The sequence below is a fragment of the Rhinolophus sinicus genome, linkage group LG07, assembly GCF_036562045.2.
Source record: "Rhinolophus sinicus isolate RSC01 linkage group LG07, ASM3656204v1, whole genome shotgun sequence".
NCBI lineage: Eukaryota > Metazoa > Chordata > Mammalia > Chiroptera > Rhinolophidae > Rhinolophus > Rhinolophus sinicus.
In genome coordinates, this window is record NC_133757.1 from 98,485,475 (window position 1) to 98,507,053 (window position 21,579).

At 38.0% G+C, this 21,579-nt stretch overlaps 1 protein-coding gene across 2 annotated transcripts in view; it reads right to left on the reverse strand.

The window, feature by feature from the left end:
* The window catches only part of MSRA (methionine sulfoxide reductase A), a 333,781-nt gene that overhangs the window by 294,647 nt on the left and 17,555 nt on the right, over nt 1-21,579 (reverse strand). The window contains exon 1 of one of the 2 annotated variants that reach the window (XM_074338345.1): nt 5,943-5,970. The exons of the other annotated variant lie outside the window; for it this stretch is intronic. Within the exon in view, the coding sequence (XP_074194446.1) occupies nt 5,943-5,955 (13 nt within the window). The 5' untranslated portion in view covers nt 5,956-5,970. Of the gene's footprint in view, nt 1-5,942; nt 5,971-21,579 lie in introns of those variants that run through there. 2 annotated transcript variants of the gene reach the window in all.

Sequence of the window (21,579 nt, forward strand, 5' to 3'; positions counted from 1 at the left end):
ATATATGTGCTCCAATGTTCATTGCAGCTTTATTTACAGTGGCCAAAACATGGAAACAACGAAAGTGTCCTTCGATAGGTGACTGGATAAAGAAGACATGGTATATATACACAATGGAATAATATTCGGCCATAAGAAAGATTAAATAGTGCCATTTACGACAACATGGATGGATCTTGAGATTATTACGCTAAGCAAAAGTTAGACGGAAAAAGTCAAGAACCATATGATTTCACTGATACATAGGATATAAAACTGAAAACAACAAAGGAATAAGACAAAGAAATAAAGAAACAAAAACTCATAGACACAGACAATAGTTTAGTGGTTACCAGAGGGTAAGGGGGGAGTGGGGGTGGTAGATGAGGGCAAATGGGATCAAATATGTGGTGATGGAAGCAGAACTGACTCTGGGTGGTGAACACACAATATGATACATAGATGATGTATTACGGAATTTTATAACTGAAACCTATGTAACTTTACTAACCATTGTCACCCCAATAAAAAACTAAAAAACAAACAACAACAAAAAACTTTTGTTGAAAAAGAAAAATCAGAAAACTGGGATTATGTAACCTGACCAAAGTTCAACAAATTAAAAATGGAGTCAACATTTTCAGACTGAGGTTGGTGAGACTGTGAATCCCATTCTCTACACCCCTTGTTGGTAAAGGACTATTTGTTTCAAAGGCACTGGAATAAAGCACTCCTGAGTCTCTGAGAACAATTTGATCAAATTTTCAAGTAAGGGAAAATAACTTACAGAGGCTAATGGGAAAAGAGATACAAATACCATTGACGTATGAGGTGAAACCATGGTATCACTACAGAGGGACTAATCCTTCAAACCCTAAACTGTAATAACACAATATTTCCCATAAAACCACAAGATCCATATATTAGGGGTATTCTAATGACACAGCACCAAAAGATTCTTACCTATAAAACAGAAAATTTTAATTCTCATAACATTGTAGAACACAGAACATAAACAGGTAACACTTTTCCTTTTCCACACTTGCTTTTAGGGACATAAAATGACCTTAGCAAAACCAGGGACCAACGAGAGTCACGCCTCGCAGTTGGTGCTATTATTCACACTCTGTTGGGTTTCAGAATAAACTCCTAACTTCAGTATTCTCTGAACCTTTTCTTTCACTTTCCCAACATTTCTATACACTCATGTCTCCTAGTTTCAGCATGTTCTCTGGAACTCTTCTAGTAACATTTCCAACACCATCTAGACACCGACAGTCACATCCTGGAATGCTGCCCCTCCTCCCCCACCCTGGACCCTCTGACCTTCTTCCATTCCTGTTCATCCAATTCTAAGCTTGGATTCACCTCATGCCCACTCTCTCCAGGGCCACCACTTGCACTCATGTTGACTATGTACCTTCCTCTAGCAGACCAAGGCACAGGGCTTGGGCAAGAAAATGGGGACTGAATTTCAGCCCCCACACCTCCTCAGTACACACAATGGTCCTGACTGCCCCTCCCTCTCCTAGTTCTCGAAACACCCCTGGTGAAAGACCTAGACAGATGCTGTTCAACATGCACTGGCCTCAGCAGCCCTCCCTTCAGAATGCTTATCATACTCTTGATGCGGGCTGCTTCTGATATTCCAGCCTAACCCCAAGGTCCCACACTCGCCCTCACGCACTCAGCAAAGTTAGTGATGGGACTGAAGCCAGCTATTGAGCAGTACCCTCAGCTCCCCACAATTTTTCCTCACAAATCTTTCTCTTCCTCTCCCCCTCTCCCTCTCTCTCTCTCTCTCTCAATCCCCTCAGCCTTCTTCCCATGCTCGTAAGAAAGACTTTAAACTTGTTAGACCATCAGTTGGTCTGCTCCATGCTTAGGCCACCCCACCAAGGTACAGTGCTGGGATCCTTTGGGGACACGGGGAGAGGGGAAATGCAAGACGATGGAGGGCCAAGTGGGAGGGACTCGTGCTCAGGGTCATTGTGGACCAGCCAAGTCCTTATTTTATATTGTCTCCAACCGCTACCTGGAAGGATTCTAACTTGGTCACAAAGAATGTGGCCCTACCCTCCTCCACACCATCTAAACACAAACCAGCAGCACAGACTCAAGATAAAAGCACAGTGCTTTTTGTCTCTCAACCATGAGAAGAAAATTCTCTTGATCAAGTAAGACCCAAGAAGATAATAATCTGGTTTACAACTTGGTTTCTTCTTCCAAGAAATCCTTATTGGGTGGGCATTACGTACCAGTCTCTGTGCTAGGCACTGTTGCTAGAATTAAATGAGGCAACAGGTAAACTATAAAGAGAAATACATTTATCAGTTATTCTTATCCTTCCCCCTAGCTCCACTTAGACTATGAATTCCTTATGGGCAGAAATGACATCTTAGTATCCCCTATATCCAGCATAGTACCTGGCACAGAACAGGTCCTCTAGGAATATTTGTTGAGTGACTTCCGCAGTCCAGACCTACAGCTGAAACATGTCTCATCCCCATTCCATCAGCCACCAGCCCATCAGCCACCAGTCCTGACGCAGGCCTTGGCAACCATAACAGCTTCCAAGTTCATCTCCCTGGTTCATGTGACTTGTATCTCCTTTTCAGAATCTAAACCTATACCTTCTTTTTATATTAGAAAAAAACTGCATGGAATAAATAAGTTAAAGGCTCATTTATGTCTAGAGTCAACAGGTGTATTATGCTAATGAGTCTGTTATTGAACAAAGCTAAAGAAAAAAACAAAACAAACAAATAAAACCATAACATTAGAGATTACAGAAAGTAAACTGATTGGTCCATTTAAAATAGACCTCCCCCAGCAAATTTACTTTCTAAGGACCATGCTGGCTTACAGATGTAGGGTAGGGTAGGGTGGGGTAGGATAAGGTAAGAAGAGGAGGAGAGGGTAAGAAATAGAAAGGGAAAAGAGAAAGGAAAGGAAGAGAAGCGAAAGGAAGCGAAGGGAAGGGAAGGGAAGGGAAGGGAAGGGAAGGGAAGGGAAGGGAAGGGAAGGGAAGGGAAGGGAAGGGAAGAAAATCCCTCATAAACAGGCCATGGTTTTTTACATAGCAGCCACATCTTTTAAAGTCCAACGATACCTACTTTGACATAGGTAAAATCTAGAATGTGAGCAGTGGTTTAATCTTCCCTATTCAATTTCTTCCTCACACTATTTGAATTGTTTATTTTACACATCTGTCAGAAGACTTGAACAACTGAGGCTTTTTGGCCAATAAGATGCAACAACCTAAATAATGGTAAAACAAAATCGTATAGCTGTACAGGTTACAACTAATCTCCTGATTTTTTTAATAATAACACTCTATAATATATATGTTGTGCAATAAAAGTCAATATATTTTAATCTACTGAAATAAATCTTGTTACAATAGTGCTCTTTTCTCTCTAGGCTTTTGTACATATACTTTAAATGTATTCCTTCCGCCATGTATATGGCTTCCTTCCCCATTACCCAAAATAACTTCATCAATAAAATATTAGCATACTTAAGTGGGTACTCAATAAGCATTTGTTTAAATGAATAAATGAGGGGATAATTATAAAATCCTGGACTAAGTTCTCCTGAGAGGTTTGCATTAATTTATAGAATTATGTGTTTATACGCTCAGGTATATACATCTAAATAGGCTTAATAATCGGCATCAAGTAGCAGTTAAATATTAATCCACTTCTGTCCTAATAATTCTACTTCAAAACATTATGAAATTCAAACTACAATGAATATATGCTGAGGTAGAATTAGTTCATTTACAATCATGAGTATTTACATACTTTAAAATAAGATTTGAAATATTAATACTAATAGGAAAATAATGAATAACCTAAATGTCAATGTTTTTGTAATAGAAAAGTTCTAAAAGTAAAGAAGAATGCATTATGTTAAGCCTACACGCACGTGTCTGAAAATGTAATCAACACAATTTCTTAAAATACCTTTAAAAAAAGGTTATACAAAGGAGTGTCTGTTATACCCAGTTAACAAGGAGCATCTTAACATGAGACTTTTTTCATTTTAAGATATGTAACAAGTAGACGAGAGAGAATATGTTGGTAAGAAATTTTATTGGGTATTACAGCTAATATTTATTATCAAATCTTAAGTCTAATACATACTACAAAACATAGCTTTACCACTCTCGAAAAATTTAATATTTCTTAAGGTATGTTCTGACACCTTTGTTTTTTAATTGGCTTATTTTTTATTATACTGGTAGAAAATAATTGGACATAAAACAGTCTGAATATAAAATAAGTTTGTTGTTACTGAGTTCGCTGCAAAGAAGTTAGGAAACAAGCTAGCAAATAATTCTTTTAACGTGAAGGGCAAAAGGTCTTAAACGAAAGAAGTTGTATATTTAGCAAACCTGGTTAAGAAGTAAATTAAAGTACATAAAAATCGGTAATAAGACGGTCACTATTAAAATGTAGCTCAAATTTAAACTTATTTACTGAACTTTCTTTTTGTTTCACATACTGTTGGTTTTCAGTATAGGCGCACAGGAGCCTGTGATCAGTTCAAAAAGGAAGCCTGTAGCCATGCAAAACACCTCCTTTTCCAGTGCCTACCAGCATTGCCTTTTATGTCTTGGCGTCCATTTTAGGAGCATCAGCGAGGTGGTGGATAAAGAAGCTTATAAGACAAAGGTTGTCATTTTGGCAACCCACATAACCATTAAGTGATTTCATTGTATGGAAGATCAAGATGGTGATTAGTAAAAAAAAAAAAAAGTTGAAGGAAATACTTAATCTTAACTATGCAAACACCTTTCGTAGGTTTCATATATTTTTAAATAGTATTTATGTATTAAATGCCACTCTCAGAATTGCTATGTCATTATAATACTATAAAAACCATTTCAAACAATTGATTATTGAAGGCGCACAGTAATATAAAGCTATAAACAAACAAAAAAATTTTTTTTGTGAAAGGATTAACAAATCCATTACATACTCAAAACAAAAGCATCCTGGAGCAGTCTTTTATACTGTCCAAAATGATTAGCACTTATGTGAATATATATGATTTTCCTGTATTCTTTTAGCATATAAAGTAAAAAGAAAATATAATATTACAGGAAGTCAGAACCTACTACAACTCAAACTTTCTTCTTTCAGAAATAGAATACTTACAATGAGGGTGGTCCACAAAAATACGTGCCTTACAATTAACCTCTCCTACTACAATGCTGATTTTTAAGAGCAGAACTATCATAATCCAACCATAACCGGGCCTAATAGGAACTATTTATTGTTAAAGAAATTAGATATAAAGTATACATGTAAGTAAAATACTGGGTAGTATTGAAAAGAAAATCGATGAACTTTCTATATTTTCCTTCTACTTAAAAACATTTTGAGAGAGCCGAGCTATAGTAATCGTTTTATGATACAATCTAATCAGCTAAAATTAATGCAATATTTCTCCATGTATTTCAAGCACAACTTATTCAAAAGATTTAAATTTCTATTCTCTATCATTCCCAGCCATTTTTGCCAACATCATAAAAATTACCTTTTACCATTTCCTTCTCACAATGAGAATTCCCTAATCGCACACATCTTTTAGACTTAGACACCTCCCCACCCACCTCCCCACCCACCTCCAAAAACTGGTTCAGAGCAAAGACACACACAAAAATAATGACCAAGCTCACATTTCTTGTTTGCCCTTCAAGCGAAGTCGGGTGTCTTCAGCTTGCCTTTCTGGTCTTCAGTGTTGTCACTCATTGCTGGGGGATGTAGTTTAGGACAGCACGAAGCAGCAGAAATAAAAGCTGTTGCTTTAAGAAAACGTTTTCTTAAACACATAGATAAAACAACTTTTACTCTGCCTTCCTGGCTAGGTTGCATAAAATCTTAGAAAGCCTCCTTGAAAAGTGAATGTCTACAAATGGGAAAAATAAAATAAAATAAAATCTAAAAACTTACGTTCTGAACACATTCCGAAGGATGTCTGATTTGATTTGAAAGCAGGTTTGTATTGTTGAACAAACTTTTATTTTGCAGAAAATTAATATCCTCTCTAAATACAAATTTGCCTTGCCATCTTCTACATTAATCCTGTCTCTCATGGTATAATCATACATGCAAAAAATCAAGTACAGTATTTCCCAAATGCATGGACACTGTGGAAGCTTCATTTTGAAACAGGCTTTTATTTCCCTTAATACTGGTGACTAAACGTCATTATATGTACCAACACTTTCAAATAGCCCAAGAGACTTAAAAAGCCTTCTAAGTTTGAAAACCAAAAAGTTCTGAGTTTTTCTGTACCCCAGGACGGTTTTCTTTCCTGAAGCTCAAGCCGAGAAAGCAGACAAAAGAAGCTGATTTGACTGAGCTGTGCCAAGTCTTGCCTTTTTTTCTTTCCTCAGCTCTCCCTCTGCCTCTCTCTCTCTCTCTCTCTCCCTCTCTCTCTCTCTTTCTCTCTCTCACTCTTTTGCTCCCAGTATGGCAACCTTCCGAGCAGTCTTGGCGGGGGTCCAGCCTGTGCCAGTCTGTCTGAATTCTTGTCTCCAAAAGATGTCCTTTGCGGATCAATTAATACATCTGAAAACAGGAAACTGCGGCACGGTACCGAAATCCTGGCACCAACAGCATCGACTTCTGCCAAATCACCTTACAGATTTCATGGTATCCTACCTTTCATAATCATTACTAACGTGTTCCCAGAGCAATAATGAAGTACTAGAAGCCATTCACTGCTCGGCAATGAGGAATCTGTTCCCTAGAAATGTCCATATGCGACATGTGCACAACCTGCAGTTAATCAAAATTCTCCTGTGAGAAGAGATGTACGTAACTTTAATAAGCACCACATACTGTATTTCTTTTTATAAGACTTGCTTTCTCTTGCCGTGCTGCAAAGAATCATGGGAGAATAGAAAAGGAGGCATACAGATTAAAATTAAAACTCTATGCCCAAATAAATCATGCTTTACCCTATGGGAAAAGAACAGTTTTGAATGAGCTGCGATTCCTATTATTAAGGAAACTCTAATATAAACTGTATCAATCCAAAATTTTACTGGAGATGAAGGGAAGAAGGAGTTTTTTTCAAAACATAAATATCAATTAAAAGGGAAAGAAAACAGGTTGGATTTAGTAAAATTACATGTATTTTAATATTTTTGAACCTCAAGTTTCATAATCACTTGTTTACTAAATTCATACGTCTAATAAGTATAAATAAATACTGTTAATTTTATTTGTAGCATGCACATCTTTTGAAGTAAAATAGCTGGTCTGCGCTTTCACACATCTACATGTCCTTTGTGGATCAATTAATACATTTGAAAACACGAAACTGGGGTACATTACCCAAGTCCTATCACCAACATCATCAACTTCTGCCAAATCATTTTCTGCCATTTCATTTAAGAATTCTTTTTGCTTTTGATGCTTGAAAATACAGAATAGCTACACTCTATAATCACCATCGTTGCATAGAAACAACCCAGAATAATAGGTTCTAGTCCTTGGCTCTGTCTTTCTAAATTATGTAAAAGTCTCAAATTGCTCAATCTATATAACCCTCAGTTTGCTTATCTATCAAATATAAAAATCAGTGACTTCCTCCTCTGTGCTCCAAAAATACGGTTTATACTCAGTACACCTCCATTCCAATTGTATAGCAGTTAGTTGAGTATGTGTCCTCTACCATCCAAATGTGTCATCCTCACAGGCAGGACCATCTGTCACTTACCTAAGAAAACTGAAAGTCTTGCATAGATCTCTTCATATGCATGTGCTCAACCAATCTATTAGGGGAATGAATTACGGCAATGGATCACATAACTATCCCTCTATAAAGTTTCATAAAACAATGAAATATGATAATGAAAAACAAAACCATGTATTACTAAATCATAAAGTTGATAGATCAGAGAAATGCTACAGAGATTCAAGGGTTGAATTAAAGCACTAAAAAAATGTTCCACGCTATCCTTTCAAATAGGGATGGTGAAACATGGGCAGGATGACAGGGGGTTTGCAATTTATAATAAAATTATTAGAAACTAGAGAAAAAGAGAGAATCTTGAAAGCAGCAATGAGAAGTGACTCCTTACACACAAGGGAGCCTCAATAAGATTAACAGCTGATTGCTCATTGGAAACCATGGAGGCCACAGGGCAGTGGATGACATATTCAAAGAAAAAAAAAATCCACCAAGAAATCTACATCAGCAAAACTCTCCTTCAAAAATCAAGGAAAACTTAAGACATTCCCAGATAAACAAAAACAGAGTTTATTGCTAGCAGATCTGCCCTGCAAGAAATACTAAAGGAATTTCTATTTCAGGCTGAAGTAACAGGAGATTAGACAGCAACTCAAACCACATGAAGAAGCAATGAAGAGCACAAATAAAGGTAAATATAAAAGCAAATATTAAAGACTGTGTACACGTATTTTTTGTTTGTAACTCTTCTCCTATCTGATTTGAAAAAGTAACAGCATAAAGCAATTATGCTGTCTTAATTATAAATCTGTCTTAATGGGTACAAAATGTATGAAGATGTAATTTTTGACAACAGGATGAAGGAGGGATGGAAAGTACTACGTAGGAGCAAAGTTTTGTATACTATTGAGATTAAGTTGATATTAATCTGAATTAGATTGCTATAAATTAAGACATTAACAGTAATCCCCAGAGCAACCACTAAAAAAAAATAAATAAATAAGAGAATTAAAATGTTACCATAGGAAAATAATTTAAAATATTTATTTAACACAAAAGAAGGTAGTAGTGGAAGAACAAAGGAGAAAAAAACAAAGATACAGAGAAAATAGCAAAATGAGAGAAGTAAATCCAACTTCATCAGTATTTAAATTAAACTTAAATGAACTAAAGACTCCAATTAAAATCCAATTGGCAGAATAGATAAAAATAAATGATACAACTATATGCTGTCGGCAAGAGACACATATTATACTCAAAGATACAAAAAGGTTGAAAGTAAAAGGATGAAAAAATATATACCATGCAAACAGCAACTATAAGAGAGTGGAGTGGTTACACTAATATCAGACAAAATAGACTTAAAGACAATAACTGTTACTAAAGATAAATAAGACATTCTACAATGACAAAAGAGTCAATTCATCAAGGAGATACAACTGTTACAAACATATATAAACATGTACATGCATATACATTATATATATGTAAACACATATACACATAACAAAAGAGCATCAAAATACATAAAACAAAAAATGAAATAACTGAAGGAAGAAATAGACAATTCTAGAAATAGACAATTCTCCAATAATAGTTGAAGACCTCAATATTCCACTTTCAATAATGGATAGAACAGCTATATACTCTGTTTCCCTGAAAATAAGACCTAGCCGGACAATCAGCTCTAATGCGTCTTTTGGATCAAAAATTATAAAAGACCCGGTCTTATACTATAGTAAAACAAGACCAGGTCTTAACGTTAATTTTTGCTCTAAACGACGCGTTAGAGCTGATTGTCCGGCTAGGTCTTATCTTCAGGGAAACATGGTAAAAGACCAGCAAGGAAAGAGAAGACTTGCACAACACTACAAAACAACTAGATCTAACAGACGTCTCTAACAGCATAAAGCAATAATTATAAATCTATGTTGATGGGCACACAAAAGAATACTCCACTCAACAACAGCAGAACACATTCTCAAGTGCACACAGAACATTCTCCAGGACAAAACATATGTTAGGCCATAAAACAGGCCTCAATAAATTTGAAAGTATTGAAATCATACAAAGTATTTCTCCAACTATGATGGCATAAAAGTAGAAATCAATAACAGCATAAAAAGATTAGGAAAATCACAAATATCTGAAAATTAAATAACACTCCTAAATAACCAATGAAGAAATAATAAAGACTAGAGTGGAGATAAATGAAATAGAGAAAACAATAAAGAAAATCAGACAACGATATTGCAAGAAAACTACAAACCAATATCCCGTATGAATATAGATGTGAAAATGCCAAACAAAATACTAACAAACTGAATCTAGCAATACATAAAAAGGGTTATAAACCATGACCAAGTGGGACTTATCCCAGGAATACAAGGTTAGTTCAACATAGAAAAATAAATTGATGTACTACCGCATATGAATAGAACAAAGACAGAAAACACTTTATGACCTCGGTAGACACAGAGAAAGCATTTGGCAAAACCCAACATCTTTTCATGATTAAAAACAGATCTGCATTAAAAAGAGCACTGAAGAAGGAGTAAGTGAAGGTAAAATAAAAAATTTTTATTTTTTTTATTTTAAGTAATCTAACAGATAACATGTTGTTCAAAATAATAGCAGCAATATCCTTGACTATATCCTTTGTGTATACGTGTGTGTATATACACACTTATGCATGCTTATATATAAGTGTAATGAATGACGGCGATGATACAAGGGACAGGAAGGACAAACTAGGATTATTTTGTTATTACAAGGCACTCACACTACTTGTGAAGTGGTACAGTGTATTTGAAATTGGATTTTGGTGAGTTGCAAATGTTTATTGCAAACTCCAGAGCAATCATTTTTTAGAAAGTGAAAATAAAAGATACATAATTGATACTGAGTAAGGAGAAAAAAATGGAATCATATAAAATGCTCAGTTAAAGCCACCAAAAAGAAAAAACGGAGAAGACAAAACCAGGAACAAAGAACAAGGGCAACAAAATAGAAAACAGTAACAAATAGGGTAAATATTTATGTAACTATATACCAATAATCATTCTAAACGTCAATGCACCAATTAAAAGACAAGAGATTGTTAGAATGGGTTAAAACATATCTACAGAAAAATTTGTACATAAATGATCATAGCAGTATTATTCGTAATAGCCCCAAAGTGAAAACAATCCAAATGTCCATCAATTGTACGTAAACAACATGTGGTCTAGCCATACAATGGACTAGTTATTCCTCAGCAACAAAAGGAAGTATTATTTAAATATCTCCCCAAATCCTGACGCTTCCATGTTTCTTCCTGGTGTCATAACATAAAAGATAAACTGCCTTTCCACAAAGCTCTAATATGGAATTGTGGTGGCCATTTATCCTAAAGCCAATCCAAATTATAACCCCTTTCTCCCGTCCTCTTCCCTTCCCTACCTTCCCTTTCCTCCCTCCCTCCTTCTCTCTCCTGTCTCTTCTCTCTTTCTCTTTCCTCTTTCTCCTCTCTCCACTGTCCATCATTACAAATTTAGTCATTACCTGTATTCATTTATTTCTTAAGTCAGTATTTATTGAGCACCGCTTATGTACAAAACATAAGGTTAGAAGCCTCAACGAACACAAAAATGAAATAAACAAATGGTAATCATGCAATAATAATAACCATGACAATAAGGACTTTCACAGTCATTAATTCATTCACTCCTCACCCAACCTTTGGAGAAAGACAGGTTATTTTACTTTATGGATGAGGAAACTGACATCAGAGGAAGTTATGTGACTTGTGGAGATCATCGGATACATATCTAGCGTACAGAAAATTGAAGCAATTATGTAATGAATTCAGGAAAACGGAATAAACACAGGCAGCCTCAGACATCCCACTACCTATTTAACAGTCCCTCTGAATGGTTAATAGGCACCTCAAAATCAACTTGGCCAAATCAGAACTTTTTATTTTTCTCAAAAAAGTTCATTCTCCTTTCAGCCTCCATTAAATGGTAGCACTGAACACTCAATTGCTCAACGTGAAAATCCAAGAGCCATCCCCACATCACCCACTAGAATTGATTCACCCCACATCACCCACTAGAAAGGAAAAAAGGCAGATAATACCAAGTGTTGGTGAGGGTGCTGCAAACTGGACCCTCGTATGTTGCTGGTAGGAATGTGAAACGGTAAACAGTTCAGTAGTTTCATTAAAAGTTCACCTTATACTTATCAGAGGAGCCAGCAATTTCCACCCCTAAGTCTACCTGGGGGAAAACAAGTTCACACAGACTTGCACGTGAACATTCATCAGATAGTTATTCCCAATAGCCCCAAACTAGAAACAAACCCAAAGCCCACTGCGTGGGAAATGGATAAACAAAAGGTGGTCCATCTATTGCTACAATGCAATAAAGAGGCACAAAGTGCTAATACACGCGACAACATGGATGCATCACAGGAACACTGCACTACATGAAAGAAGCCACACAGGAAACACTACAGATTATATGATTCCATGTCTGTGAAATACCTTTAAAACTACAGAGACAGAAAGCAGATCAATTGTTGCCTGGGCGGGGGTAGAAGATGGGATTGACTATAAATGGGCAGGAGGGAACTTTGGGGGTGATGAAAATATTTTAAACTGGACTGTACTGGGTTCACAACGGTACACATTTATTAAAAATCATCAAATGGTATGCTCAGAACAGATGGATTTTATGGTATGTAAATGATACCTTAATACAGACACACAGAAATCATTTAGCAATATTTACTGCATCCGAGGCACTGCATGAGGCCCTAAAGGGGATTCTGAGATGACTAAAACACTGTCCCCACCCTAAGGGAGGCTTCCAATCCTTTTCTTCCAGTTGTAGGAACAGGACATGTATATGGCAATCATAGATATCATAAAAAATGACTGCCAAATAAATGGAACAGGTAACGAACATGATAAAGTCTGGAGGAAGGAGAGAGGATTGGAGTAAGGTACTCAGAGAGGACTTACAGAGGATGTTAGTTTTAAATAAGGCCTTGAAGGATGAATGAAACTCAGGAAAGTGGAACATGGAGGGCATTCTTGAGAAAAAATTCAAAGGCAGGAATGCTCAAGAAATGTTAGCATTCAGTGGGACAGGACAGCCTGGCTAAAACAGTGGCCCACCAGGAGAGAAAAGGGTCTCAGACCAGCTGAGGACCAACCAGGAGGGCACCAAGCACGTGCTTCCTCATGGAGTTTCCTTAAACTTCAGGCATGTAAGTACCATGCTCATGACTTCTGCCATATTTGAAATGATAGCCTGATTTGTTCGTGATTAACTCAACATTTTTATGAACTCAATTCTTTTTTTTTAATTTATTGGGGTGACAATTGTTAGTAAAATTACATAGATTTCAGGTGTACAATTCTGTATTACATCATCTATAACTCAATTCTTTTTAACCTAGATTAATTTTTAAAAGAAACTTTATAATACCGCTATAAAATAAAACCAGCATCATTTGCCAAAAGTAGAAAATAGTGTGAAAATGGTGTTATTAAATTCTCAAAGCCTGTAGCTGTCTCTAAGTGAGAGGCCTACCTCTATTAAAAAGAGAGGTTAACAAATGTTAGAGAAGTGTTAAAAACGTTCTAGTACCAAACGGACACTTTTACCTACCGTGTTTCCCCAAAAAATAAGAACTGCCCAGACAATAGTAAAATAAGACAGGGTCTTATCTTACATAATGTAATGTAATGTAATGTAATGTAATGTAATGTAATGTAATATAATACCGGGTCTTGTATTAACTTTTGCTCCAAAAGACACATTAGAGCTGACTGTCCGGGTAGGTCTTATTTTCGGGGAAACACTGTAGATACAATGAGAAGAGTAGAAAGAGAGTTTTAAAAAGTTTTCTCACTGTGGTCCATGTTATTGAATGCCATATTCTTGATCCATCTAATATCACCCGGTGTTAGGAGTCCCACATTTTGGGAAACGTTGCCCTACAGTAAATCCTAAAAGGAAGCGACTGATAAGTATAACAATAACTAATATTTATTTAGCACTTATTATGTGCCAGATACTGTTCTAAACTCTTCTCATTTTATTTCATTTAATCCTGATAATAATAATACTTACCTCATAAGGGTATTATCAACCCATTTTTCAGGCTAGCAAACTGAGGCATACAGAGTTTAACTAATTTGCCCAAGGACATACAACTCGCCCAAAGGTATACAGTTAATGAACGACAGAGCTGGAACTGAACCCAGGCTGTCTCCAGTCTGTGCACCTAACCACTACGACTGAGCTGATTCTCATGTGAAATGATATTTCAGTAAGACTTATCTGGCTATGATTTGTTTAGTGAACTAAACGAAGGAGCAGCCAGAAGACTACTGCAATGATCCAGGCACCAGCTCCATGGGCCATCTGGGCCTGGAGGATTAATCGCCACTCGCTGTGGGCAGCAGAGGGCAGCAAAGGGCTGTGAGTAAGAGCTGGGCCCTTGCCCAGACTTCCGGCCAGCTGGCTTCCAGTAAAGAAGGGGAACCTGAAGACAAGGCTCATGTCAGAGATGCAGAGCCTACCCCAGGAAGGGCTGGGAACAACACGGTCCCTGGGGGACCAGAAGACGTAGACCCTGGAAGTCAGAAGGAGCCTGGAGAGAAGTCAGAGGTGCTGGAGAAGCCAACGCACTAGGCCCTGCCCCATAATTCCTGGATGGCCACCCAAGATCCTCTTAGAATCGGAAACTGCCCAAGTTCTTTCATGTTTCACATCCAAAACATAATATTGACATCATAACATCTTTTTATATTTGTAAACGGATTTCAAGTCTTTTAAAGAGTACAAAATTTGCCTATACCTTGGCCTAAACCTCCTCTCTTAAATTCAAACTATGCACTTAGGACTAGTATCTAATTCTCATACAAAGTGCTTTAAAATTAAAATTAAGAAATACATTTAAATGCCATTTGCAAGCTTCTGACAGGTCTGCAACATATTGAACACAGATACCATTAATACAGAAACATCAAATTGCTTTATTACCTTAGATCTCCCAAAATCATTGTTTGAAAAATACAGGATAGCAGATAAAACTGTCAGAATAAGAAAAAAATAAAACCTCTTCAAAGAAAATTTCCTATGCATACTTTGAAAAGAAAGACTCAAAAAAATTAATTACAAAAATAACTGATCTGGACGACCCAATTTGATGCTTAACTCAGGCCGCCTTAAATAAGCGGGAAAATTAGACATTGTAGGTCTGTGATTTTCTTTTGGAAAATGTGATTTCTTATGTCCCAAGAGAAAAGCTGTAAGAGCATCAATAGATTTCTCTGGTTATCAAACATTACTCCATTATTGTGAGTAAATTATATTTAGATCAAAATCAGATGAATAAAATTTCCCCTAAAATACCCAAGAGATTTTAAAAATACAAGGAAATGTGTCACATATCCCAAAGTAATATTTTATCCTAAAACCTCCATGGAAATGTCTCCCCATTCAAATAATTAGCCAGAAAACAAAACTAACCTGAGTTTTAGGTGTATTACATCCAAAATAACTTACTAAAATTAGATTGTCATTTGCTAATACTAAAATGAAATTTATAATCTTTGGTGCCCTTTAAAAATCCCTGGAAATAGGCCTTTACATTTTTGTTTTTAATCTAGGGGGGGGAAATGTATCTGAATTAGTGATAAGTCAGATAGATACAAGCCCGAATTTTTATTTAAATGCTACGTACACGACTAGGCATGTAAATATGGTTAGGCATTTCCAAATTCTTGAGAAATTCGCCCTCTCATTCACAGCCACAAGGTTCATGGCTTAATTATTCTCTTCTATGTTATTTTCGCCTTCCGGACTCAACTATTAATCATCCATTAGTATCACATGAGCACATCTATTTGTTCCGTAAATACCGTGTTTACCCGAGAATAAGACTTAGCCGGACAATCAGCTCTAATGCATCTTTTGGAACAAAAATTAATGTAAGACCCGGTCTTATACTATAGTAAAGTCTGGTCTTATATTAATGTTTGCTCCAAAGATGCATTAGAGCTGATTGTCCAGTTAGGTCTTACTTTGGGAAACACGGTATTTACTGAACATACCTACTATGTTCAAGGGTAGATGCTCAGAGATAAGATAATGAAGCAGAAATAGTCCTTGTCTTCAAAGATATTACTGTCTTTGAAGTAACGAGGGGGGTATAAAATGTATGCAAGTGACAAGACTAAGGCAGTTCAAATACCCTTTAGTGGAAAGAAAGGTCCTTTGAACCCAATCACTCATTACCACCCCTTTTCCCCATTCTCTCTCCTACTTAGTCTGGCATTCAGTTCAAACTCCAGTATTACAAAATTTATTCCTAGGTCAATGTAGCAAAAATCCACCATCTCTGACAAAGTAACGTACAATGGTTTTTGAAATAGAAGGTGGGGCCCTTAGAGCATGGATGCTAGCTAGAACCCATGCCACAAAGAGGTGGTAGATCTGTTCTGTGTGAGAAGTGTCAAATTTTCTTAGAAGGAGGGAGAAAGGAGGGAGGAGAAAAGTGGGAGGTGATTGCAACCTCAGAGATGTACGGCTGTTTGCTGCACGAAGGGCCAGAGAGAAACCATGAATGGGGAGGGCTGGCTGAAAGGTGCTTGGGAGCAGGAGTATCTGAGGGAGGATGTTCAACTTTTTCATTGCACAGTCCCTCCTCCATTACTCCTGCCCCAATCTTCAGTAAAGTCTAGGACATTCTCACCTGTATTCATTATGGCGATAATTAATAAATAATAAAGGGGTCAATTCAGTGTGAAAAAGAGATAGTATCTGGGGATGCAAGAACCTAGAGGCAGAGGTAACCAAGAGAACATAAGCGTCTCTCTCTCTCTCTCTCTCTCTCTCTCTCTCTCTCTCTCGAATTTACAGGAATCTTAAGGATGGCTTTGGACTTCCATGGTTTGGAACTGGGTTTTCAGCTAAGAGCAGGAGGCTTCAAATGGCAAGTCGGCTCTTCCAGGTTCAGACCACCTAAGGGGTGCCGGCAACATCAAAGAGGGACCCATCTACATGTCCTCATCCAGACTGTCCTTGCTTTGCAGTACTTCTTACATGATGCCTCCTGATTAACCCCTTCCTTCTTGACGGGGATCGGGTATTGCCCTCAGATGGGATCCCATGTGCAGCCATGGCTGGGTCTGCCACACCTGCTGTGCTCACCTGGTGTCTGCCCCTACCCCACCCCAGCCCCACTACTGCCTTGGTCTGCATTGTGACATCTTGCTCAAGCATTACCCCAGCACCCAACCTCAACCTGACTCTGCATTCCGTCGCTGTTTCTCCTTCTAGACTGACAGTTTGTAGGACTATGGCTTGCTCCGTGGCCCCTGTGGTGAACCCGACACCCAGTGCTTACGGGAGAACAGTCTTTGGAAGGGAAAGCTGTAGATACATCTCACTGTCAGGAGGTAGAGCTGCAGGCTAATACGGAACCAACACTCTGCAAACAGCATGGCCCTGTGCAGTCCTGTGGACACTGAGGTCACAACGGGCGCGGCTCTACCTCTAAACTGGGTTTGCTCCAATTGTACTTTCAAATATTCAGATATGGGGGGGGGTTGGTCTCTAAGAAATTTCAAGAAGAAAATCAATTTTTTAAAAAAATCTGTAAGAAGCCATCCCGACAAAATGAAATAATAATGAGGAAGGATAAAGTTACTTCAGAGGCAGAGAAACGGATTCACAGTTGCCAAAGTAACTTCCTCCAGACTGTGCAAGACACTATCAGGAGAAGTCATAAACTGTATTTGCAACCATGTTGCATGCCTCCATTTTTTTTCTCTTTCTTTGCCTTTTCCTCAAGGGGAAAAAACAAACCCACAAGAAAAAAAGGTGGGAAAAAAAAAAAAACACAGCAAGTGCAACCATGCAAGAAAGATGCAGGCTTAGAGCTAGAGTTAATAAACTACTGAGAAAGGAGATTACTTCTGAAGGGAATAAGGGAAGTGTTACGCAATATAAAATCATTGCACGAATGGAAAAAGAACCTCCAAGAACTTTGCTTTCAAGCACTTTTTATAAGTGGATGGGCAGCCAGAGAAGGTAATTATATTGCACAAAGTTGCACAATGAATTAGCAGCACAGCCAAAGCCCAGAACTCACGAGGCCACCCTGCAGTGGTCATTCCACGGAGCTACAGTGGCTTCTCACTTGGTTTGGCGAGCAGAACAACACTGGCCACAGGAGAAATGCTTTAAGTGGCTCATGGGAGTTGCTGTATAGCCCCTGTGATTATTAACTTCTGAAATGCCAAATATGGAAGATTAGTGAAAGTTAAAAAAAAAAAAAAAAGCCAAGCTTTTACTGTACAACACTTGACAATAGTTGGGCTTAACAACAAAGCTGTTAGTGTATACTGGGAATTTGCATATCTGTAAATGCTAGCTGTAGTTAACAATGCTACTTTAATAGAGGGCTTCATTTTTCTAGAAAGAAAACCTAAGTACAGCATCATATTGTTAAGCCAAGTTCTACCATTCACCTGCTTCTTGCAACTGAAATGTGTACATGTCACATGCCTGGAGGAAACCCCTCAAAGTCTATGGGTAAGGCCACGAAGAAGCAAATCTACAGCCTCCAGGGCACTATTGCAGGGTGGGCTTCCAAGTGATGCAAGTGAGCAGGAATCCCTACCAGTGGCAGAAGCCCTGTTTATCTATCATAGCCTTCTAAATGTGACTCTTGTGAAAAGCTAACTAGATAGAGACCACTGGCTCGAAATTGCAATTTCTCATTTGTTTTCCATTAAAGTCAAATCCAGAGTTAAGGGTAAGGAAGGCACCTTTGATTACAAGTGACAAAAATTCAACTTGAACTGGGACAGAGATAGACAAAAAGAGGAGAGGAGAAGAGAGGGAGGGAGGGAGGGAGGGAGGGAGGGAGGGAGGGAGGGAGGGAGGGAGGGAGGGAGGGGAGGGGAGGATAAATAGAGATGAAGAACTTGGTTTTTGTGTCACAGATTCCAAGGAAACATGGAACAATGAAACAGAAGCTGTAGGAAAGGTAAGAAAGCACTTAGTTATCAGAAGCAAACAGTGAGAACATTGAATGCAGCCATAACTATCCGCCATCTCCGCCTCCATGAGCATGGAACTTCCTCCTCTCCTAGTGAAAACAGACCCTCTCCAGAGAAGAAGCAACTCCAGAGCAACAATGGGTCCTGTCAGCTCCAGAACTGTACAGTTTACAGCTCCTGTCTCTAGAGCAGAGGCACCAAGCCCTGAGAGGGAGACTCAGCCCAGAAGGGTCATATCCCACCCCAGGTAATCCGCAGTAGCCAGGGCAGTCCCAGTTGAAAGTCTAGTTCTTGCAGGAGTCACGTGAAGGGGACTGAAGCAAATCCCAGACAAGAGTACCAGGCGGACAATCCCCGGTAAGCATAGCACCCACCCCCATCTCTATGACACAGGGACCAGGTTTGTATATAAGCATATTCCTACACAAACTGCCTATACACATTATCTCATATCTCAGCTTCCATTCTGGTTTCCAACGTGGTTTAGTACATTATATTTCAAGTTGGCTGAGAAGAGAAGGAATAGAAGGAAGGAAAGAAGGAAGGGAGGGAGGGGAGAAGGATAGAAGGAGAGAGGGAGAAAGAGGAAGGGAAGGGGAGGAACAAAACAAGAAGTTTCAAAACTGCAGAGACATCTTCATGGCACTCACCTCGCCCCCTCCAAAAATAAAAAGTTATGATATACTTATTGGGAAACAGTAATTTTTCCCACATTGGCTTTGTAAATCAGTTCTAAATCGAAAACCTATTTTGTTCATTGATTTTCTATGCTACTGTTCTGGACAGAAATTGGTTGGGCTTATATCCTAAAAGCTTCAAAGAAACAAATATGAAAGTGAAAAAATTTAGGCAACACACAGCGGTAAGCTGTCCCTTAAACGTCCCCATTGGACATATGATACTGCAAAAGAAACATTCTGCACATCTGCCAGAGCCAGGTGTCATGCTAGGCTCTTTCTCCATTATCTCATCTGTTCCCAGAAACATCCATTTGAGGCAGGTGCCACTGTTTCCATTTTATTTGTTCAAGGTCACACAGCTGGTAAGCATATGAAGTGAAGTTCAGAGTCACCATCCAGACATGAAATGTCTGTGCTTTCCACCAAACCAACTTGTCCCTCATTGGAGAATACATTTCTGAATGCTGCCTATTTATATTGAGGCAGCAAACATCTACCTGTTGTCATGAAAAGTCCTATAGAGAGAGATAATAGACAGGCATTCATTTCCTAGCATCATACACCGCAGCATAAATGAGTTTCCATATCTTGTTATTAAGTCAAGAGAGGAAAGTGGTACCCTCGGGAGAGAAATATGAATGATACTAAAGGAATGCAGCAAACTCAATAAATCCAGGGACTAATACTGCTATGTGATCTCTTGGTGGAACTTGTTAAATCAAAACTTCTGGGTGGAACTTGTTAAATCATAAAATCATCTCTTGATTCTAGAACATAAAACAATGTCTTTTTTATGTAAACACAACCTTGGGGAAACTGCAGCTAAATGCAGATCTTTTTTAAAGATATTCTCTTCTGTCACACTGGGAGCCATTTCCTTCACTCACCAATATTTTTACATATTTGTAGAAAGACTTCTCTCCCATAAATATTAAACACAAATCGTAATGTAGCAGCAAAGAGCCCAGATCTCCTCTAATAACAATTTGGAGAGTCGGCCATTGGGTTCAGACAAGCAGTCATAATCAAATTTCTAAAGATGGATAGTTTGTGCTGGAAGGTAAGTTAAAAACAGAACATCCATTTATCAAGATTCATTAATATTAATATCTATTGACCTGCACCATACTAAAAGGATTTTATTGAGCAGACAACTTCCAAACATAACATTACACAGAGTATAAGCTCAATCATTCTTTCATTCATTTAACTAATAATTATTGTATAACATAAACATGCATAGGCACCGGGGAATACAAATAAGTAATTAAATAAGCCCTCACTAAACTTAAAATACAGTTATAAAGAAAACGTATACGTATATTCAAGTTAAATCACTATTATAAAGTGAAACAATAAGACAACAATACAAATGTCTTTAAACAATATGACTGCATGTCAAATGAGTAGTAAAGAAAAGAAATGCCAGAGGTTTATAAGAGAGGAGGGTTAAAATGGGTTGGCGAGTAAGAGAAGAAATCACTTAGTGAGGCGGGGTTAATTGGGTAAAAGGAAGCTTGGCAAAGAGAAAAAAAAGGTTTTATCAGTAAAAGCATGTTCTAGAGAGAGCAGGTCAAGCAAGCTAGCACAAAATGTGTGTGTAGAGATGTAGGATATAATATTTCTACCTATTTGTAATCAATAAGCACACAATCAAAGGTAAACCACAATGGTTTACCTTTCAGGGTTCAAAGGATTATATGCTTATTTCCTAAGTTAAGGACTCACACCATCCTTTATCCATTGTAGACAATCATTTATCATTTTCAGCCAAACCAACAAACCTGTCAAAGACTTTAAAACTCCCTTCGACGAACAAAATATAATAAGTAAGTAATTACAGGATAGTCATCAAGTTTAGCAGGCAACGCTCCACTGGACCCTTTACAGATCAATGCGGTCATGTATCTCCATCATGCGAACATTCTGAAACGCAGCAATGCAGACTACGGTAAGACTCGAGGAATCAGGGCAGGAAAGAAGGCTCAGGCCATGAAGTAAGTGCAACGCTAGTACTTTGTTCAGGTTGACGATCAAGGTAAGGAGCTAACAGAAGTGACGAGGCTAAGAACGACCCAAAATACTACCGCTGATAGAAATACAGACATGTCAGTGTGGGCAGGGCCTTTGGAAGTCAGCTAG